Raw genomic sequence first — 23,933 nt, forward strand, 5'->3', positions numbered from 1 at the left:
CCCTTCACCCTCTCCAGGCAACCTCTGACCTGCTTCCTATCACAATAGATTACTCTGCAATTTGTGAAATTTAACATAAAAGGAATCATACAGTATACATGCTTTTGAGTCTGGCTTTTTCCACTCAGTATAATTATTTTGAGATTGATCCATGTTGTTGGGCTAATCAAGAATTTATTCCTTTTTTACTGCTAATTAACATTCCATTTTATGGATATACCACAATGTGTTTATCCATTCACCTGTTGATGGACATTTGGGTGACTTACAATTTTTGGCTATTACAAATAGAGGTGCCTCAAACATTCTTGTACAGGTCTTTGTATCTAAATACGCTTTCACTTCCCTGGGGTAAATACCTAGGAGTGGAATGGCTGGGTCACAAGGTAGGTATGTATTTATGGTTTTAAGAAGCTGCCAAGCTGTTCTCTGAAGTAGTAGTCTCCTTTTACATTTCTGTTGCTCCATATCCTCACCAACACGTGTATGGTCAGTCTTTTTAATTTTAGACATTCGAGTGGGTTTGAAGTGGTATCTTGTGGCGGTTTTAATTTTCATTTCTCTAATGACTAATGATACTGAGCATTCTTTCATGTGCCTCTTTTTTGACAAAAGAAACTCTTTAGCTATAACATAAAAATTTGGTAAAATTAACATTACTGGTTTCTGTTTATTAAGGTATAACCCTACTATGTGACAGATATGATGCTAAGAGTTTTACATGCACTGTATCATCTCACCCTCATAACAACCTAACGAGATGGTATTAAGATCCGGGTTTCCAGATGGGGAAACTGAGGCTTAACAAGGTCAGGTAATTTGCCTCAAGTCACAAATTAATTGGCGGCAGGCTCAGGGTTTCTCTCCAGGTCTCTGCTCCAAATCCTGTAGGGTATGCCTGCTACTAACACTGCTTTTGTGCAAAGCTTGCGTCTTCTATCTCAGGTACAGTTAGGATTTTGGTATATAACCAGACAATGGCCAAAAAAAAAAAAAAAAAAGACAGACACTACAGGCAACTGTAACATCAACACTTTCTTGCCACTCACACAGTCATTCCTTGTTTGCTAGAAATCTAGGACAGTTTAGCCAAGATACACTGTGGCTGAGGTCCTGATCAATATCTCAATACTGTATAACATTAAGGGCAAAACAGATATCTGGAAAGTAGTTAACTGAGAGTCTCAAATCTAAGGGCTGGCATAAGAATGTCAATGTTTAGCACATTTATGTTGTGCTGAAGAAATGGCTTAAAAGAACTTTACTTTTGCTCTTTAAAGGCAGGTGTGTTTCACGCGTTGACTCTTACGTGAGCACTGAAAACATGTCTAGAGTTTCCTTTAGCCCAGAGACTAAGTCCTGGCACCAAGGGCAAGGCAGTGTAGTGCAAGGGAAAGCTCAGCAGCTTTGAGCAGGTCAGCCAGCCTCTTTGGACTTCAGCGTCTTCCTCTGGGCTGTTTGTTGATGGCTCAAAGGGGACTGGTCCCTCTTATCCTTTCTTGTGCCCAGATGCCGTTGTTTGGACTTAAAGATTTACAGGAAATACCAACCACAAGGGTGGTTGGTAAACATGACCACAGTGGTAGTAAACATTACCACATAGCAAAGAGAGCTGTACCTGAGTAGAAGAAGTTTCAACTTTGCATTCTGCCTCTAAAAGCTTGGCTTTGAACCATGGTGTTTATGCCCCATGTCCAAAGAATTACATTGTCCTTTGAAGAACACTATGTATGCCTCCTATAGTCCTGGATAATGCTCATGACATCCCTGCTCATACTTGCAATGTGACATCATCTATGTAAAGTGTCCTTGCTTCATCAGAATAGAATCCAAGCTCCTTGTGGCCTTCTTTCTTCCTGAGGTCGCTTCATCCCACTCCATATCCCCCAGGTATGTGCTTTTCTGGAACCTCCACACCTTTTCTCATGCTCTCTCCTCTGGAAGAATCACTCCACATTTCCCTACTCAGAGATTGCCAAAACCCTCAGAGCCCAGTAATAAGAAGTTCTCTCCTCTTGAAAGCCTTTCTTACTGACCTCCAGGCAGATCTTGTCACTCTTTAATTGCACTCTTCCTGGCTGGGGTGCAGGCTTCAAGGAAGGCCCTTTTCCTACAGTATACTTTAAATGGTGTATGTATCAGTAGTGGGATTGTCTGTCTCCTCGCACTAGACTAGTACTGCCTAATAGAAAGCAAACATAAATATGACAAACAAGGATGCATCATAAGTAACATAAATTATATATGATACAAATACAATTTAAAATTCTATTCTAGCCGCATTTCAAGGGTCCAACAGTTGCATCTGACCAATGGCTACCCTATTGGAGGACAGAGATGCAGGACATTTCCATCATTACAGAAACCTCTACTGAGAAGCACCTACCTAGAATCTCTCTTTGGGGATTTCTTATCAACTTGCTTCTTTAGGGTATAATGGATTTCCCTAAACAAGCAAAAACACTGAAACTATAGTATGCAGGACATGAAAACAACAAGAATACTGATACTAATGGTTGCAAGATGCCACTTCTATCTGTTGAGTCATAGCCAATCATGTGGCTTACAAGCTGGCTCTAAACGCCAATTCTGGCTCTTATGAATCCCACCAATCTATTCTCCCTCATATGGCTCCACCACCCAACACAACATCCTCTGCTCTAGTCCAACTGAAACATGATTTCTCATTTTCCTGTGGATGTGCATATGCTATTCCCTGCAACTGGAATGTCCTCTCTGGTCACCCTGGTGAACTCTGATGACCCTTCAGTACAGTTAGTTCATGCTTCACCTCTTCTGTGAGACCCTGCCTGACTGCCCCCATGCAGAGGTGGCTCTTGTATGTCCCCTGTACATTTACACCCCAGTCCAATTACTCCATTACACGGCTGTGTCTTCCAACAGGTTGTCATCTCTTTGAAGGCAGGGATTGGCTTTCCTCTGACTTTGCCCAGCACTTTTACAGTGCCCGGAAATTGGACACTCTTAACAGATATTAGTTGAATGACTGAACTCCCAAATTCCCAAAGAGGCATACAGCCTTGTTTTAGCAATGGTGGCATCACTTGAATAAATGTATGGCCTCTCCAGGTGCCACCTCTGAAGGAAGTCAAACTCATTGGATTGTTTATATTCCAGGTCACATCTAGAATAGGCTTAGCTCATACTTGTTTGAAGCATAGGATTGACAGAAGCCCACGAGGGCAGCTGAGCCATTTCCCTGCCTCCAGGACAAACTCGCATCTAAAGTGGTGAAGGAGATGAAAAGCCTACCTGGCTTTTCAAAAACACATGGAAGGATCAAAAACCACTCCCAGCAAGTCATGGCAATGTTGAATCAAGAACTGAGGGCACCTCCCTCTACCCGCTGAGTCAGTGGCCTTTGTCTGCTTTGTGACTCACCTCACTGCTTATAAACCACCAGAGCACTTGGGAACGGGGTAGTCGAGCTGTTCACACCCACAGGTAAGAGGTCAGCTCCCTTCCTCCATGTTCCCAATGGCACCCTTAGCACCCACGGCACAGGGATGGATGTGTTCCCTCCTGACTCATCAGAAGGTAACTGGGTGGATACCTTGCTTTGTCTAGTAAGTCAGGGATGGATAGTGGATGAGATGGTTAAATTAGATTGGCAAAAAGGAAACTCACATTCTGGACTTGACAGTGTGATATGTACTTTGCATGGGCTCAAATCCCACTATGAGGCCAGTTACCAGCCATGGGTCACGTTGCTTGACATTTCCTAGTTTCATTTCCTCAGCTTTAATGAAGATAACACCCATAACCTGGTTGGTTGTAAGGAGGTAAAGAGATTAGGTCTGCTACACAGTAGGGGTGCAAAGCATGTCAGACATCATCCACATCTCCACTCCTTGGCCTGATGTCCCATGAACTGGCTTCGTGGGTTGGCGCAAACTCCTTCCCTTCTCTGGGCCTTCAGTTTCCCCAGCTACCTAGGTGAGCCAAATTATTCCTTAGTTCCTTTAAGATACAAGGTGGGTGCGGGGAGGGAGTTTGAGTGTGAGACTTCCTATGTAATATTTTATGTGTATGTGCATGTGTGTGTGAGTGAGAGAGAGAATGAATGAATGAGAAACCATTTATTTTAAAGTTCCCTTAATGGAATAAGACAGATTTAAATATTTTGAATCCAACCCACTGTGTTCTCTTTGTTCCATATATGTATTTTAAAAGCTTATCTTTGTCTTTTAGCTCCTTCAAGGATGCAAATCCTTCCCAATCTACGGTAAAGGTTTTCTCCCTCCTGATCATTTGAAATACATTTTTTTAACATGTTAAATCCTTACTCTTTGTATTTAAATACTTTGATGTTTTCCATAAAATAGGTTGGGAAGGGTTAGAACAAAAACGCATTTCATTTATCTGAACGACTAAGATGTCAGAAAGAGAGGCAGCTTGCAGCCTCCCAAGAGGGAAACACTCAGCCCCTGCAGGACTCTCCAAGCTTCCTGCTTGGACCATATCACTAAGACAGGAACCATAATCAGAACCCTACAGATTCAGAAATCCACAAAGTCAGCACTTCCCAAAGAGCTTCTGAAGAAACCCTACTCTTGTGAGAGTGCTAAAAATGGTTTTGCTTTAGAAAAAAGAAAACTCATATTAGAAGTTTGGGAACTCTTATGTGCTATTTATGCCTCTCTTGGAGATTCACATAAGCATAGTGAAGACTCTGAGACTTTCTGCAGCATGAAAATACATTAACCTCTCTAATTTGGCATTTATCAAACTTATTTGGACACAAACCAGTTTTTTTTTGGGGGGGGGGTGGGGGATGGTTATTTGCTCCCATGGTGAAAAGGAAAAAAGAAAAAACTATTACCCCTCCACATGCTCACACATCCACACAATACGGAAAAAATATTTGAAACCTAGTCCCTGGAGCTGGGATGGGACAGAGGTAGGAGCAGTCACTCCAGAGTCAGATAAACCCAGGTTCAATGCTAATTCCACCAGCAGTGTAGCCTCAGGGATGATACTTCAACTTCCAGAAGTTTCCAAAGCTTTCCAAACCTTCCAAAGCTTTCACTTAGCTTTGCTGTAAGTGAAAACCAGGCTTCTAGAGTGCTTGTGTGTGCGTTAGATGAGTCGAGGAGTGCACAAAGGTACCTGGTAGGGAGTATTTTTTAAATGTGTAAACTATTTTTTAAACGTGACTCTCCCTACTCTCCCTTTGCTTTCCTCTTTGCAAAATCACAAGTAGAGGCATTTGAAAGCACACTGGTCAATTCTTGCAATGCTTATAAAGCTTTAAATCAAATTATTTCACATAAGAGGCTATCTTGGAATATCATTCCATTACCTTGTCTATATGTTTTCATAAATAAAGTCACCCCCCCCCCCAAAAAAAAGGTAGGGCCACTTTCATCCATATGTATGTGAAGGAGAACCTAGTATTTCATACAGCTATCTGAAATTTAATATCAAGGAATTTACCTGTGTCAAATATTACTTTATTTAACAGAATGTGATATCGCTTGATATAGTCATAAAGTGCATTCCTATCAAAATACAGCTGTTATTAACATTACTAACAACTGCTTTACCCCAGTGAATTTTATTGAAACTATAACGATGGGCACTTTTGAAATAAGCGTCCCTAGCTAATTTGCAGAGGCCTATCTCCCAGAGAGAGTTCATATTATAATTCTAACGGGGTTTTCACACAAGGTAGAATGAGGAGTTTAAAATGCTTGAAAGAGAGTCATCTCGAGGTCACCAATAATTAAATAGGAGCTAAAGGAACGGAACAAGGAAAATGTGTAATCTTCCCTGGCTCTGAAAAAAAAAAAAAAAAAAAACAGTTATCAGCAAGACAGTGCTTCTGCAGGGAGGCTGATCTCCATCTACAGTAGGATTCCTTTCAAACCAGGATGTCTATTTCAAAATGACCATTAAAAGTCTATGATGGACTTTAATTATGAGAGGCAGCAGATAAGAGTCCAGTTCATTCCCTCCTGTTGTCGGGGTGGTTTAGAGCTGCCAATCATCACCCCTTTCAATGAGGCCCAAGGTGCAGATACCCCTTTCAAGAGGGTGGCTAGACTGTGAGGGAAGGGCTCTTAACGTACACCCCACACGTGGCGCCTGTGAAGTGCAATGAAGGGACCTCCTGCTAGGGCTGCGACAATCTTCCCATTCCCCCAGGATGCAATAACCAAGGGAACCACATCCCTGCTTCTCAGTGCTCAACCTTCTGAGGCTCATCTTCTCAACTCTGTTCACCTCCACAGTGTTTGTGGGTGATTTGATCTGGTACTCCTTAAGCTAATGGTGACAGGGGCCTGTTAGCTTAAGGAGTACCATATTAAATCACCCACATGGTTCTTACACACACACACACACACACACACACACACACAGAGTAAAGGACAGAGCAGCAGCAGTCCAGCTCAGTAGAAGCAGCACCAGCTCTACAGTAAGAAAGACCAGAGTTTGAATCCTGACTCCTTCACTTCCTGCTGTGTGGTCTTGGGCAAGTTACTTACCCTCTCTGTTTGTAACATGGAGACTACATACCTGTCATCTATAATACCTGTCACCTATGTTTAATATGAGGCCCCTAATTCATAATAGGATACCTAAGAATGTCATTCCCCAAAAAAAGCAGAGGCCCTGCAGTCAATGTTTGTCTGCCTCCATGAGTGCCTAAAAAACAACTCCCTCCACCCCAAGAGAGAAACTCGCTGGAGAGGCCAGCTGAGAAAGAAAAATGTTAAATAATTCAGAAGCACCAACATCAAGTCTGATGTAGGTATAAAAATAGTTACAAAACACCACACTCCTCTTGTTTTCCTTACAGCAATCTTGGCTCCCTGGTAGAACAGAGGGAGGGAGGGTCTGACCCAAGGCTGGGTCTGGGCCTGGGGCAGGGACTGTGGCCCAGGAGCCTCTCTGGGCTTCTATTTTGGCTCTTCTAATCACTCCTCTTTGTACAAGGTAAGGCAGGCATTTGCTTGTCACCTCTACATTTTAAAACAGCCTTCTGATAGGCCGACTTATTTTTAAACTGAAAGTATGCTCAGCTGGGCCATTTGAATCAGAGGGAATTCTTTACATCCTGTCTTCTAAAGTAGACCAACTGGTGAGCCTTCCAAGGATGCCGGGCCCAATCCCAAAGCTTAAGTTAAAAGGAGAAGGCCGGGAGGCTGTCCTAAACCCAATCCCCCAAGGAGTCCCATGCCATTGGCCTGTGTCATCCAGAAAGACTATGCTGTCCCTAAAAGCACAGATACTGGGAAGAGAACAGAAAGATTCCAACTGGAGAGGTAACATTGACTAAGCACCTACCATGTGCCAGGCACCCTGCCAGATCCTTTACTTATATTATCTCCTGAAGCCCTCACAATATATCCCAAATCAGTTGCAACCCCCACCCCCGCCATTGTACAGATGAAGAAACCGAGGCCCAGGGAAGTGAAGACACTTCCTACGGCAAAGTTCCACTAAAGAGTCAGGGCTAAAACCGAGTTGGTCTGACTCGTAGCCTGTGCTCTCTCCCCCATACCATCCACAAGAGCAGAGCATATGGTTTGAAAGGGTCTTCATGAAACATTCAACTGCATTTGTAGCTCCTGTCTCGTTCAAGCCAGCTCTGAATGCTTACAAGCGCATTTTTTTTTTTTTTTGCAAGGAAACTGCATGGATACAAATTTCCAATTCATACTTAACAAGGTGGGGAAACGGGTCATTCTTGGCCTGCTCCAGAACAAGGGGCGAGTCTATGCACTCCTGGAGCAGCAGGCGCAGGGAGGGTTAAATGTGAGGCCAGAACCAAATCTCCTGTTTCCAGGAGCTGAGGATTTAGAAGAGTCTCTTTGGTTGATTTTTACAGGAGAGAAGAAGGAGTGACCAGCAAGTGAGAGGAGGCCTGCAAGGGTAGAGGAAGGAGGAGGAATAATAATAATCACAATACTTCTAGTCCTTTTTGAAAATATGTTCTCATCCTTCAAGTCTGATGTCAAATGCTTCCCACTTTGTGAAGCTTCCCTGCCTCCCCCACTAACCTGGGTGTGAAGGTTCTTTCTCAGATGTGTCTGTCTACTTTGTGCCAGGCTCCCTGGTAGAAGCTTGATTAATGCTATTTCATTTCATTCTTACAGCAGGTATTGTTGTCATACATTAAAAAAGATGGAACTAATACCAAGAGTTTAGTTTGTCTGCCAAAAGTCATACAAGCTAGTCCAGTGGCTTCCAACCAGGGACGGACAATCTTGGCAATTCTTTGCTCAGTGAACTTTTGGCAATGTCTGTCAACATTTTTGGTTGTCACAATTGGCGGGGAAGGCACTGGAATCTAGTAGATAGAGGCCAGGGATGCTGCCCAACATCCGTGATTCACCCCCTACAACAAAGAATTATCTGGTCATTTGTGGCAAAGTTGGCCAGGTGCAGTAGCTCACACCTACAATGCCAGCACTTTGGGAAGGCTGAGACAGGAGGATCACTTAAACTCATGAGTTCGAGACCAGCCTGGACAATATGGCAAAACCTCGTCTCTACAAAACAAAACAAAACAAAACAAAAATTAGCCAGGTATGATGGCTGGATGCCTGTAGTCCCAGCTCTTATACTTGGGGGACTGAGGTGGGAGAATCATTTAAGCTCAGGAGAATCAATTATGCCCAGGAGGTCAAGGCTGCAGTGAGCCCTAATCACATCACTGCACTCCAGCCTGGGCAATAGAACCAGACCCTGTCTCCAAAAAAAAAAAAAAAAAACAAAAAGGCCGGCACAGAGGCTCACGCCTGTAATCCCAACACTTTGGGAGGCCGAGACGGGCGGATCATGAGGTCAGGATATCGAGACCACCCTGGTTAACACGGTGAAATCCCATCTCTACTAAAAATACAAAAAATTAGCCAGGCGTGGTGGCGGGCGCCTATTGTCCCAGTTACTCAGGAGGCTAAGGCAGGAGAATGGCATAAACCTGGGAGGCAGAGCTTGCAGTGAGCCGAGATCACACCACTGCACTCCAGCCCGGGAGACAGAATGAGACTCCATTTCACACACACAAAAAAAGTCAGGGGTGCCGAAGTTGAGAAAGCCTGGTCTAGTTGTGGCTCAGACCAGATTTAAACTTAGGTCAGTCTGACTCTTCAGCTGATAATGTCTTAATAGTACCTTTAACTGGATCCTAAGTGCCTTGAGATCTGAGTGGCGTACCCTCCTGCTTTTCTGTCTTGAATCACATCTACTCCAGAGCCCGGCTCACTCAGCAGGCCCTTACTGATTGGATTAATCAGTATACTTAACAACGGTGCTGAGGATCAAGGTGAGGAGTCTACCAAAGGGACCCAGCCTTTCTGTAGCTGAACCTTTCAGGAGGACATTGAGTCCAATTTCTCACTCCCTGCAGGAAGCTTCTTAATAGACTTGACAGCACTGCTTGCCCTCCTCCATTGACAGGGAGCTCACTCCCTCCACAAGCTGTCTAATCCCTTCTGGGATGTTCTGGCTGATGCTGAACTAAAGCCAGCTCTCCCCACATCCCTAGCATATCTCAGTGTCTGGAGCCTTTGGGGAAAGACTCCTGGTTAGCTACTAAGAGACTAGCCCTAAACTCCTGGCCATGTTCTCCTGAGTCCTAGAAAAGTGAAGTAGAAGAACACGGACTTGGAGCCAGACTGATCCAAATTCAAATCCTGGCAACACTACTCACATAGTCAGTGATGGAGCATAACAAGACTGTTGGCAGAGTTGCTGTGCTCAGCACAAAGTAGGTGCCTCTTAGCACACAGTAGGGGCACAAATGGCCTATCTATCTGAGGTGGCAGGACCTGCTCACGTGGACCTGGCTCCCATCCCTCTGGTATAAGCTCTGTGACATCTCTTTGGTCTCTGCCTGCCTGCCTGCCTCTGGGGTCCACTTCTGAACAAGTGAATTTAATTCCATGATTATTGAGGGGAAAGAACAGTGAGACATGTGATGACAACAGATCAAGAAATAACAACCATAAGAGTGAACAAGGCAATATTTTGACTTGAAAAGTTCTAGGAATGTGCTGTAAATTATAGGTGTGTGCCCACACACCTGTGCACAAACACGTGCCAAAATGTGGGGGTCTTTCAGAAACCTACTTTGAGGCCTTGAGACCATCACCCACACTCTGGTCTAGAATGAATTTCCCCACACTATTTCCCACCTTCAGGGGTAGGCTATGAAGGGAGTATCTCCTTCCAAAATTAATTCTTGATACAAGGCTTTGTTCATCAGTGCAGGCAGATGTGAGAAGAGGATACACATCTTCTATTAAAAATGTTAGCTAACAAGTTCAGACAACATCAAAAGATGGTGTGTATCTTGTTCCTCCCACCAGGTATAAGATATTCAAGTTCTCCATCCCCTCCATGGCTCATGAACTTACAACCAGCACCTCCTGGAGAGGAACATTTGCTTTACAGCCAGGTGGATGTCTGTAGGGGACCCTGGCTCCCTGACTCACTGGTAGAGTGACCGCAGGCAGGATGTCTAACCTCATTGAGTCCCTGTTGCCCCTCTGGAAAATGGGAACTAACAAGACCTTACTCAGCTCCATGTGAATAAATGCGATAATATAGGCCAAATGCCTCACACAATTCAACAAAGAGGATCCTGTGATCAGCCAGATGAGAGAAGATCGGGGTGAACCCAGGTGGTAGCAGTGGAGAGCATGAAGAGTGGTCCGCTGTGAGGTTATGGCTGGAAAGCAGAGCCAATATGATTTCCTGACGGCTGAGCTATAAGGTATGAAAACAAAAACAGGAGTCAAAGATGACTCCAAAATTTGAGGCCTGTGAACCAGAAGGACGGAGTTACCATTAGCTGAGCTAGGAAGGATTGCCAGTAAAGCAGGTCTTTCAGGGAAGATGAGTTTCGGATGTGTTAGGTGTGAGACGCATATGAGATTATTCAAATAAAAATATCAAGGAGGCAGTTGGATATATGAATCTAGAATTTGATAGACACAGTATTGGTACCTTTCATTCCCCTTTTCTTCTCTCCTTTAAAACTGCAGATACCTTCACAGATCCAGGAAGCAAGATATGGTCTAGATCAATCTTAATGACCTAGTGACCATCTACCCCTGTGTGATGCAGTTCAGCACACATGAACCAGGAGGTGAAGTGGCAGAGGGGACTGTCTGCTCAGGGCTTCTCCAGTGCCACCATGGTACCCTGGTGACACAAAATGGGAATGATGAAACTCCCTACACAACACAAGAATGATGAAAACTTCCCTGGTCAAACTACTACCAGACTAGAGGGACCCTGGTCTTGGTTCCATGCTTCCACAGGCCCATCATGGATCAGCACATTGTCAGAAGCTTTAAAAAGCTGCATTATCTTTGACCTAGAAATTTCAAGTAAAGAAATTGGACTGAAGAAAATAAACAGACAAGTACATGAAAATGTTGATCTCAGCATTATTTATGGTGGTGAGAAATGGAAAACAACAGTAGAAAATTAGTTAAATAAATAATGGTATATCCTTATGAGGGAATACTACATAGCTATTAAACATCATGTTGGAGGAAAAATTAATGGAACGGGGAAACGATCGTGATAGATTAAGGTTGCAAAACAATGTGTGTAATGTGCTCCAAATTATGGTGGGAGAGGGTAGTGGTGAGAATTAGGATTTTACATAGAAACAATACTGGAAAGAAAATCAAAAGGTTAGGAGAAACTACCTCTCCATGGCAAGATTATGGGTTCTTTTTCTTGTTCTCTGTGTTATCTTAGGTTTCCTAAATTTTCTGTTGTTTATATGCATTATTGTCATAATCAGAAGAAAACCACATTAAACAAAAACATAATAAATGTTATAAAATTTTCAAAGTAATACTTATCCTAGTAATAAAAATCACTGCCTATTCCACAATGTGCCATGAGGCTTAATGTGCTTGAAGATATAAAAGAAGCCTGGAGAGTATAACATAATACGTGGAACTGGAATCTTTCCACGGCATGATGATAATGGCCACTATTTACTCTGTCTACTTCACACTACAATTGCCTCCACTGAGGCTACAACAATACTGACAAACAGTTGCACAAAACTGACAGATTCCATTCACTCAGTGACAGTCTGCATCCGATGCTCCTGGACCTAAGAAGGCAAAAGGAGAAAGCAGAAGCAGGAAGGAAGACCAAGGTCTTAGAGCTCTGCTAAGGCAAGTGTGGCCTTAGACTGGTGGCATCAACATCTCCTGGAAGCTTGTCAGAAATGCAGGCGCTGAGGCCCATGCTCCCACCCACTGAATCAGAACTTGAATTTCAATAAGTTCTCAGATGGTACCTATGCACATTAAATGTTAAAAGCCCTCTCCAAAATACAACACATTTCCCCAGTTTGAGGTGGGTTTGAGAAGATCTCAAGAAAAAATCAGACCGCTGAGTAGAAGTACTTCTCAACCAAAAATTTATTGTCTAAGAGATGTAAAATCACCAAATCATGCATAAGTGAAGAGCCTCCAGGCCTTTGGGTCATGCTAAGTCTCTGTCACTAACCCTGGAAAGCTATTATCATCTGATAAGCATTTTATAGGATGCGGACAGAAATCAAGCATTCCCTCTTCCACTTGAAGAATGCTGAGGCCTTGCCAGCTTGGTGGATGGTTGTGCATGAATGGTTAATGGGGCACAGCCCAGAAGTGAACAGAAAAGAAACAAAAGTAGGTCAAAGGACTATCATGACATCTCCAGGCAAGGGCCAGGCATTGCCCAGCACTCAGAAGGCAGCTGTGTTGGAATGAGAAGAGGACAGGCTGAGTAAGAAGGCCACTTTTCTGACCCAAATGCCCCAGTTTGCCAAAAACGACGGCAGGGGTGGGAAAGAAACCTTGATTACCACATCTGCAGTCCCATGGCTCAAACAAATTAGGTCACTCACCTCGTACATAAATTACTCAATATAAGATCCCTTTATGCTGCTTTGAAAATAGAGGAGACTAACATTTAGTAAGGCTCTATTCTATGCAGCATTTCTCAACCCTGCTGTACCTTAGAATCACCTGGGCAGCTTTACAGAGTTCTGATGACTAGTTCCCACCTGGAACAGTTGTAGAGCAATCTGTGGTGGGGGCATGGTGCTAGTCTTTGGTAAAAAGCACCTAGGTGATTCTAATGCACGGCCAGGGTCAAGTAACTCTAAATCTAGTGCCTGACAGCAGCTCAGAGAAACAGGTGTAACATCATTCTCATTTTTAACATGATCAAGCTGGTACAAGGTGGCAAAGAAACAGAGCTGGAATTTGAGCCAGGATATGCTGTCTCAATCTAGAGCCCTTTGGTTTTTCTATGTCTACAGGCAACTTTATTTTCAGGGGACAAGAAAGCTAGCGGTCCTCTCAGAGTCTGACCTGAAATAACCTGCAATAGACTCCTACAGAACCTCCCTCTATTCACATCCTTCCCCCTCCCGCCTCCTCCCCAATAAACACCTGCACTCGCCACCGGACTGTGCTGACAGGGTCCAGAAGCAGGAGCCAGCGGACCAGCAGCTGAGAGGTGGGGAGATAGTGGGGAAAAGAGCAATGCCAGGAGCTACCATTCACATAGACAGTGATTATCAGGCACTACCCAAGCTACTTCATGAATCCCACAACAACCCTTGGAGGTAGACACTTCTATTTTCTATTTTCTAACTGAAAAAAAAAATGATGGAAGCATAGACAATCCAAGGAACTTGCTTGAATGCATACAGCTAGTAGGTAGCAAAGCAGAGAATTCAACCCAAAACCTGTTGGCATTTTTTCACTGTCTTATATGGCCTTAGTCTTATATGGACTTAACTGCAATATATGGGAGAACCATCAGTAGCAGAGAAAAATGAAGCAGTGACTTAGTGGTACCTCAATAAATTACTTCTAAAGCTTTGGAAATAATGGTGCTGATTCAAGGATGGCAAGGACTCACAACACTGTCACAAAGATTACTGCATGATAATCCTACCAACAACCCTGCCAAAGACTTATTATTATCCCAATGTTATGGAAAAGAAAACTATGGCACACAGACATTAAGTAATTTGACCAAGGTCCCACAGATAGAAAGTGTGAGAACTGGGAGTTGTAGCTGATGACAAATTTAGTGCCTCTTTCAAGCCACCAAGAGGTGAAATTTGGGAGGAGACCTTGTTTCAAGGTGGCAAAAAGTGAGCTGAACCACTAGTGAGCAGTTTACATTCTTCCTGGAATGTGGCTCGGCTGCTGTCACTTAGCAGCGTTGGGCTACTTTTTTAGTTAGGCATGTTTGTTTCAATCATTCAACCTGCACAAAAAAAAAAAAAGAAAAAAGAAAAAAAAAGGAATGTCTGCTTTATTTATTCCTTGAGAGGAACAAGTAGCAAGGCTGGGAAATGTTGAGGGGTTAATGGCACCACAATGAAGTGCAGCCCAGGGAAACCAATAAGCAAAATACAATGGCCCAGATGGGAACAGAACTTCCAAACCTGTACCAGAGAGAGCACAAGACTCGGAGTCAGCCAGACATCTGTCCAGGTCCTGGGCCTGCCATTCACAAGCCCTTATGGCAGGGGTCATGTTGAGTAACCACATGATGCCTACTCTCCCTCTTCTGGAGAGTGATGATCCTACAATCTCAAGAGAGTGGCACAAGCACAAAAGGAGTGTACATTCTAAAGGGTGCTGCACCCCAGGCATGGAAGACATTTGCATTTTTATTTACCCATATGTGCCAGATGTCCCACTGAAGTGAGCACAATCCACACAGCCATGAGATATGGGGTAGATTCTACTGCTTCCCTCTTTATAGATGAGGACATTGAGGAACAGAAGGGTCGCCCAAGGTCCCATGGCAAGGAGGTGATGATGGTTCAGGGTCTGAATCTAGTTCTTTCCATCTTTGAAGTTGATGTCTTCTGCAATACCCCATGCTGCTCAGTCAGAATCACCTACTACATGTAGAAATGTACTTAAATGGCCATAAAGAGAATTAAGTTTTAACATTAGAAAGAACATCTAGGACTTGAAGGCAGACAAACTCTAGAATAGATAAGCCAGAAGTTCCAAACGTGCTAGAAAAAACAGATTAGGAGCAGCTAGGAGTCTCTGAGGCATTCTATAGCAGAAAGAGCACAGGGACGCACCGTTGCCAATTTTCTTAGGTTAGTTCAGTTAATAAATTAAATAAATAAATAAAACACAAAACTTAATAAAGAAAAAAGTCAAAACAATCTTCCCCAAACCATCAAAAATTCTATTAATTCATAAGCTACTACTCAGTACTTTATTTCTCTAGTCCTGCTTCAACAAATATCTACTTTTAAAAATACTTTTGGGGTTTAGCAGTATAGTGTTTAGTATTTTTTAAACATAATTTTTATCATGGCATTTTCCCTTGTCACAAAACACATTTTCAAAACAATACGTAATCTTTGAATAATATTCCGCTGCTAGGCTTGGCCACATTTTACTTATTCCATCCAATTGTTTACCTTTTTCCTCTCTTTTATAAATAACACTGCAATGAACATTTTTATTCTTAAATTTTCTCTGCCCATCTCTGATTATTTTCTTTGGCTAGATTCCTAGAATCAGAATACTGGACTAAAGGGAATAAGTGTTCCGAAGTCTACTGACAGTTACTGCCAAATTGCTTACCTAAAAGGGTATATTAATTTGCATTTCAACCAGCAGCAAAGGAGAGTACCTGTCTCCCAGCACCCTCTCCAGGATCCAACACTGCCTTAAAAATAATCTCAGCTAGTAAGACAAGTGAAAAATAGCAGCATGAATCAGCACAGAGCATTCAAATAGTCTGCCTGTAGTCATACATCATTTAAATAGTCATCTACCTGTAGTCATACATTCAGTACGTGGCATACCCAGGAAATGAACTCAGTCCTCTAGCTCCAGAAGCTGGGTCCCTAACCATTAGCCCAAAGAACTTAACCACAACTTGAATTACTCAGTAGTTGCCATGTGTCAGCTATTGTTTTAGGAAATTTTACATTGGAGTTCATAATGGCAAGGATCCTTGCATTTTTTTTAAATCCCAACCTTAATCGAATGTCTTACAATGATAGAAATGTTCTATAACTGCACTGTCGAGTATGGCAGCCACTAACCACATGTGGCTGTTGAGCACTTGAAATCTGGCTAGTGCAACCAAGGAAATAAATGATTAGTTTTGTTTCATTTTAATTAAATTTAGTTTAAAATGTGACTAGTGACTACTATATTGCATAGAATAGCTCTAGATTGTCTAGTGCATTGCTCAATAAATATTTATGAAGTAAAAAACTTACGTGGTCTTCTAATTCCACCTACTTCTACCACATTTCTTTCAAGGCAAGAGCTGCCTTCTTCCTCCTTCATCTCTGTGTGTCCATTTGTTTTCTCCAGTGCAACGTGAATGCTATTTATCTGTCATGTGGGATGATGTGAGGGTCAGCTAATTAATGTTTGCAAAGAGCTGCATTGCTGACTGGTTCTCAGAATAATTGCACGTTAATAAAACGTTTAAATGATCAGTTCTCATCCTGAGGTCAAAGCAGAGCTGGGTTTATTTAGTAAAAAGCTGGTTTCTCTGACTCACCCTGAACTGGATCCTTTCACTGTGGACCTCATCAATACAAGCCCTTCACATTTAAAAGTTTTTTACCGAACAGAAGATACTGAAATTTACCTTCACAATAGTTTTGATGTCACAGTTTGATGAGTAAATTAATAATACAAACAAGATTGGGGAGGGTGGATATTTAACCAACTTGAACAAATTGCTTTTAAGCTCTTAAGCACTTTAATTGCTTGCATGATAATGATGCAAATTTTTACATGTCTTGATCCACTTTCAAAGTAGGCCCAGAAAAAGGACCTCTAAAGGGAAACACTTTGCTAAATTATCAGTTTGAATTACATGGCATATTCTTGAAAGTTACAAAGTTGCCATTCTAGGAGAAACAAGGATTTAGGAGCCAGAGAGGCCTACCATCAAATGCTAGTTCTAGTGGTGTGACCCTGGGCTCAGCCTTACTGAGCTTCGGTTTCTCTGACACACAGAAAGCATTGAGTATGTGTTTGTTTTGTTCTTGCCTCATTTTCCATCTCCTATAGGATCACAGGATGAGAGGACTGATGCCGCCCTTCTGCACTTTATTTCCACTGTTTGTGGAAATAAAGATTATTCCCCAAATCTAAAATGAAAGAATGGGCACATCCCTTTATAGTGTCATTCTACAAATATAAGCAACTCCTCTTGACGTCCAGGGGTCATGATTATGACTTTCTGAAATAAAGTCAGAGCAGTAGATAGCTTGAAATATTGCTACTCCATGTGTGGACAATGGACCAGGAGCATGGCAGCACCTGGGAGCTGGGGAAAAATGCAGATTCTTGGGCCCCTCCCCAGACCAAATGAAGTAGAATCTGCATCTTAACAAGATCCCAGAACTAGGGGTGTGCACATTAGAGTTTGAGATTGCACTAACTTAAGAAGACATGGAAACCACTCTCTTCTCCCAAACCAATTTTATAGTGAGGAAAACTGGCATCAGGAATTGGCAAGGTTTACCCCAGGCCATAAATGTACTAACTGCAACCCTTTTGTTTGACTTTCAAGGGGTGCAAGACCAGCCTTTCAGAAATCAACACTCATCCCACAGCGAGAAAAATCGACCTTCAAAGAAAAACATTCTTAAAACCTAATGTTCTTAAGGATTTTAATGATTAACCAATTGCCTCTGATACCCTTTTGCACTATTCGGTGAGGCTACAGTGATGCCATTGTGTAAAGCCAGTGCAGAACACACAGGAAAAGGGAACCGGGGTGCTGACCACTGCTCTGGAGATCCCATATGGCCTGTTTCCTTTCTGTTTTCCAAATGAAAGAAAAGCTCTGATTTGATGTTCAGAACATGACAAAGAACAGAAACACCCCTTCACCTTCCCTAGTGAAACTAGAGTGGCATAAGTATCAAAGCAGCATCTAAACCGTTGTCTGAAGTCAGAGTCAGCAACCAACAGAGCGGGCTCCCTCTGTGGTGACCACACCGTGAAACAATCCTGAGGTGACCTCTCTACCTGATCTAAAGGAACTCCTCATGTCTCCTGCTGAGCATGGGGGCACCTTGGAAATGGGAGGACTGGACTTCCCCCACTGGTTCCACTGAATTCTTTGGCAGATGACTAGCTATCTAACTACAGGGAACACATCTTTTCTGGTCACAGAAATCCCACACTTGAGAAGGGGTAACGGCAAAAGCACCCTCTGATTGATTGAACCATGCAAGGAGGCGACAAGATGCCTAACAATTTCCACTTTCAAAATAGCATGTAGGCATGTTGATTGATTGATTGATTGATTGGGCCCTGGAACTGTGAAGGGAGACTCCGCTGGGTTGATTTTTCCTAGTAAAATGCCATACAGCAGGTGGAGATAAGCTTGCTGTGGGGTAGAGTCTCAACTGTTTGCTTTGTAAGATCTCCCAGGCCAGCTTAAGGCCTCTGAACCAAAGGGAAGGAGAAAGGTGGGAGGGGGAAATCCACAGCCTCAGCAAATGCTGAAGACACACACTCTTCTCGGAGGAACTATTTGTCATTCACCATGGAGCCAGCCCCACCTACAACGCTGAGGAACATATTTACATATTTCAACTCCATTGCTGGCTGAAGCACTCCAGAAAGTGATGATTCCAAGAGCCAGGGAAGAAAAATGTTCTTGGAAAAAGAATTTGTGTATCAGTTCAGCAGAACAGCTCAAAATTATGCAAATTCCCTGCTTGAAGTTTGACTGTCACCCCTGCCTTCTTCTACCACCTGGGCTTCCAAGCCTGTAAGGGACTGCAAAATAAATAGCCATATTCTGGTTAAAAAGATGAAAGAGACATCATGGTTTACCTAACTGCTTTTCATCTGTGACAGAAGCTTTAGTATGGTATCTGCCTTTAACCCTGAAATGCTACTTTCTAGGAATTCATCTTAAGGAAATACTAAAACTACACAGTATGTACAAGGATGGTTACTACAGTCTTGTTATGATAATAAAAAAAAATAAACACAAAGTCAAAAAATTAGGTACTCATTAGATTATATCTGTCATACTATAACATTGGGGGTCTATGTAGCATTACAAATGTCACCATAGGAGGAAAAGAGAGCATGAAAAGTTTTGCATGCTTTATCATTAGATGAAAATAAGCATTCAAAACACTATACTAGGATCTCATCATTTTTTCTACATTCATAAAGTCACAAGGTACAACCCAAAATGTGGTGGAACATTTTGGCTTTGCTTTTCTCTGTAATGCCTGAATTTGCTACAGTGAGCACATATTACTTTGGTCATTAGAATAAAGACTGTAAAAGAAAAAAAAAGTAATAAATATATAACCCCGGAAGCAATAGGCACATATATTTACATGGCTTCATTAGACATTTTCCATACAGAGAACATTCAGGGATCCATGTTTGCTTGGCTCCCTGAGAACTGGGGCATATTACTTTCAAAGTGGCCCCCACAGCCCATCTGTCAGTGCAAAGCAAAGATGGAGTGATTCAGCTTTCAGTTACAATAAAAGCCAAGCTGATAGACCATGTAAGAAGGCAGGTCAAAATCGGCCCCTTAGATCTAGAATTGACATTGATTTACCCTGCTAGGCTCTTGGAATCAAATCTGCAAGGAGGTGATTTAAATCCTATTCTTCCTTTGTTTAACTTTTTCGATTAATAGATGTGGGAGAAGTTACCGGGACAGGAACTACAAAAGGTTTGGGCTGGGGCTGTGTAGCTGTTTGTTAGACCAGGACAGGGGCTGAGAACTCCGGGCGGAGACTTGCACCACTGGTGCTTATCAAGTCTCATTTTCCTTCAACCTCTAGCACAATTAGAGTGTGAGCTGGCATCTTAAATTGAGTCTTTTGCTTGTGTTGCCCAACAATCTTTAATTCCTAATCACCTTCTTTTCCCTTATTTGTAACTTTTGATTTGGAAATATCGGGTTATGTAACATGTCAATCTGCATGAGGATGCAACTGTGTCAGAAAAAGGGACTCAATGAAGCACAAATTCTAACAAAACTGGAAATGACTTTCCTAAGAAAAGAGAAGAAATTTTCATTTCACGCATTTGAAGCTGGTTTTAAATAGGCTGGATGCAAGGTTGGTGGTTCTTTTGGGGCTGTTGATTTCTCTGCCCAATCTCCACCCAACAAATGCAGGATGCTTCCTGGAAGGGGATAAGGAGGTAGAAAGGAACAAGCATCTGTGAAGGGACCACAGTATGCCAGAGGCCTTATCGATGTTAAAACTGACAGTGTTCAATAATATGAAAGATTTAAAAAGATGAGGAAATGTTCTAGGTTAAAAGAGTTTAAAGAGACATGAAAAGCTGAATGAACTCATAAGCCAGGATTTTCTATTGCTATAACGGACGTTATTGGGACAATTGGAAAAATCTGAATAAAGTGTATAGACTGGATCATAAAAAAAAAACCTGACAGTGTTGCAAACTAAGTAATATTGTGCCATTTTACAGGGGAGAGGACTGAAGCTCCAAAGACAATTTGCCTAAGGCCACAGAGCCATGATTCCAACCCAATAGTTAAGAGATTAAAGTCACATCCTATCACCTTACTCCCACAAAACCACAAAAGATTGAGGAGACTATACCAAATAGAATCAGATTCTATTGGAGGAGAGTCCGTGGGAACCCATTACTCTAACACCTAGCCTTCTACCTCATATTCCAGGCCACTCCACTCACTATAGAACTATCCTTTGATGGTTCTTGTTCAGACCAAGCACTAGTTCTGCCCGTTGGCATCCGCACTGGTCAAGGCCGGTCTATTAGGGTGGCTGATTCGCTTACCGCACCACTCTACCTCCACCCCCAAACAGAGGCCTTGATGAAAACAAGATGAGAGCAGAGGAAGAACCCAAGAACTCTTTCTAGAAAACCAAAGCTCTCCGTCCCTGATCCCTTCCCCCACCACAGAAGATGGCAATTCCACAAGCCTTCCGCACCCTGCCCTCCCCTCAGTTCAAGACACATGCTGGAAATAAAAGCTTCCCCGAATTAGCCCCCTAAACGCACACAAACATCTATGCCCTAAGTCCTGGCTGAATATCTTGAGGACTTTCAGTTCCCCAAACATTTCCAAGGACCTACGGCACACAGGTGCCGCTAAAGGAGACACCCGTTCACTCCAGGCAATCAGCTCCAACAGGTCCAGTTCCACTAAGTGGAAGGGCTTCCCGTCAACACCCTCACCGGAGAAAACGGATTCCTCCTCAGCATTCCCTTATAACACCTGGAAAGGGGAAACCTGTTTTTTGTGCTATGTGTGACTTCGCTGCAAATCTCTCTGCTCCCCAACACATACACACACAAATGCACACACACACACAGGCGCGCAGAAAACTAGTTCCCACTGTCACCACCAGTGAAAACACCCCTCGTAACTTTGACGAGAAGGGCTCCCCCGCTGAAAGCCCAACTGCAGAGCGCCCGGAGCGCGCTGTGAGTCCGCAGGAACGCGGCCGGGCGGGGGAGGGGAGAAAGGCGCGGCCGGGACCCTGCACTGTGCCGCGCGGCGCTTGCGGCTGGAACTTGGCCTGGAACGCGGTCTTCTCGGCTCCAGTTTCCCGCCCAGGCCCCGCCCACCCGGCCGCCCCGCTGGTTCGCACCGGTGCTCCGGCCACCGAGGAGCCCAAAGTTGGCGGCGTCCCGCGGACTCCGGCGGAGAGCGTGAGGGAGTCGCGGCCGACTCCCGTACCACGAAGACAACTGGAGGCCGGCGGGGGAGGCGGGCCACGAGGGGCTGGGCCGAGGGAGCTGGGATGCGCGGGCCCGGCTCGCCGGGAAACAGGTTGCCGCGGAGTCCCATCCCCTCCCCCTCTGCGGTCCCCGCGGCGACCCGATTCCCGCCCTGCCCGGGGAGCTAACCCAGCCGCCTCCGGGGCGCCCTCCTTCTTCCTGGATTCCCACGGCTGGACCAGAGCCCCTCTGGCAGCCGGGTTAAAGGCTCCTTCAGCAAGGTCAAGGCGCGGCCGGCTGGCACCTGGGGATTTTTTTCCAGCCGAGCACTGGCTTTTCAATCGCATTGTTAAGGATCATGGCAGCGGCAGGAAATCCGAAGGGCCCCACAGGTCTGCGGGAGGGAGGATTTATTTTACAGCAAGGAACAGATTCGGACAGATCGGGGATTTCAGTGGGAGGGGACGAGAGGTTTCAGGACGCTGGAATGTGGCAAAAACAAAACACTCCCCACCCATGCACATCACCATCTCCTGACTGCGGGCTGGGGGGAAGGGAGTTCAGGGCCAATGTGTCCCAGACTTCAGCGTTCCCCACGGCTGTGTCAGGGCTGGGGTGGCTTATCCCTCTACAGACGAAAATCAAGATTTAAAAGCATACTCTTACTGTGGTTTCTCTATCAAAGCCCATCAACGTGATACACAGGCTGCGGCGCTGGAGGGAAGCGGCGAAACGGGGAGAATAAACGCAACAGAAGCAAACTGCTGTCTGCAGAGGCGAGAGGCGAAGGAACGGAAGCCATACCCGACCCCAGCCCCATCCCGTCCCCATCAGCGCCGGGCTAGCGCAGGAAACCAGGAATAGGTGTAGGTAAGGGTGGCAGCCCGGCAGAGCCAGCGTTCTACTCCCTCTAACCCCTCGCCAGCGTAGGCCTGGATGGCTGGGCTGCCTGGGCATCTCCAAGGGGGACCAGGCACCGCGGGCAGATTTCTAAACACGTGAAGGGCACAGGGCGTGAAAGACAAGGAGGGGCGCCCATGAAGGGCGGAAAAGAGGGGCTTTGGGGCTCCCCAGGACACCAAGTCAGTTTCCGAAAACGGCGATCCCTGTAAGGCCTTCCAACACCTCCGAGATAAGACTTAGAGCTCTGAAGACCCAATGAAACCTCAGTTCTGACTGACTCCTCCTCTGCGATCAATTCCGGATGCCCCCACTTAGTCCCTGCCTCGGTAACCGGTTCTTTGGGGACAGCAGCATCAGCACCCGACGCCCATCGCACAAGTGGGCGCCGCGGTGCGAGGCGTATCCTAGCTACCCAGGCCGGGGTGGGGGCGCCCCGGTACTTACACTCCCCAAGCAGGCAAACTTTCAGGCTTGTCTTTCGAGAACCGGGAGCTCGCATCACAGTTCCGGGTAATCACCGAGGCAGCTTATGTAATTGCCCGCGATGCCGCTCAGCAGATCTCTCTCCTTACACGGCCTCAGAGCTCAGTACATGGGCACCCTCTTCCCCCCACCCCCCACCCCGGCGATCGGAATCCGGAGCTTGCCCCACCACCGCCTTCTACAAAGCAGCGGGGTGATCTCGTGTGCTACAAACACCAAGCCAGTATGCAGGTTCCGGCAAAACTCTGGCTGCCTCCCTGCGCCCCTTTCACTGCGTCGATGGTTTACAGATAACTGCATTTCTATAAACCCTCTCTCCACGGTTAGGGGGTGGGAGGGAGTTAGAGATCGGGTGGGGGCTTGGCGCGGTACTGTTGAGGGCTTGCACCCAACTGAGCAGTAATACACTCATCCACATGGACGCGGGTGCATAAATCGCCTTAACATTTTGCCCTGAAAGCGGAGCCAATTTCCAAAGTTAAGGACCACGCAGCTGAATTTCCAGTACTTTCCAACCTCGCCTAGGCGGGGGCAGGCAGAGAAGGGGCGGGCAGCGGGCAGCTAACTCGCCCGACCCCCCCGCCAAGGACTCACTAGATGAACCCCCCGCCCTTCACCCAAGTAGTTGGTTGTGTATTCCTCGGTTGCGTGTGTGTGTACACACACACACACACACACACACGCCGCCCCACTACCTTCCTGTCTGCTCCTCCAATGTAACGACCGCATTTTAAAATGGCAATTAAAATGACTAAGGAGCTCGGTGATCACATTTCAACCCAGAGCACATTTCCCGAAGCTGGGGGTGAGAGTAGTCATACAGTCACA

The 23,933-nt window shown here is 44.7% G+C and overlaps 2 protein-coding genes across 9 annotated transcripts in view; both read right to left on the reverse strand.

Moving 5' to 3' along the window:
• TENM4 (teneurin transmembrane protein 4) overlaps window positions 1-23,933 on the reverse strand; it is a 3,006,191-nt gene that overhangs the window by 756,310 nt on the left and 2,225,948 nt on the right. Inside the window, exon 1 of one of the 8 annotated variants that reach the window (XM_016921708.4) lies at window positions 23,067-23,926. The exons of the other annotated variants lie outside the window; for them this stretch is intronic. The gene's annotated coding sequence lies outside the window, so the exon portion shown is untranslated. Of the gene's footprint in view, window positions 1-23,066; window positions 23,927-23,933 lie in introns of those variants that run through there. 8 annotated transcript variants of the gene reach the window in all.
• Window positions 14-23,073, reverse strand: LOC134807364 (putative cuticle collagen 155). Its single transcript, XM_063784375.1, has one exon. It carries the CDS (start codon window positions 22,064-22,066, stop codon window positions 21,254-21,256), a length of 813 nt encoding a protein of 270 aa, XP_063640445.1. The 5' UTR covers window positions 22,067-23,073; the 3' UTR covers window positions 14-21,253.

Source organism: Pan troglodytes, chromosome 9 (genome assembly GCF_028858775.2).
Source record: "Pan troglodytes isolate AG18354 chromosome 9, NHGRI_mPanTro3-v2.0_pri, whole genome shotgun sequence".
Lineage (NCBI taxonomy): Eukaryota > Metazoa > Chordata > Mammalia > Primates > Hominidae > Pan > Pan troglodytes.

Bases quoted from the DNA above. Each gene is read 5' to 3' on its own strand.
- LOC134807364 (XM_063784375.1), bottom strand. From the start codon at position 22,066: ATGCGATTGAAAAGCCAGTGCTCGGCTGGAAAAAAATCCCCAGGTGCC.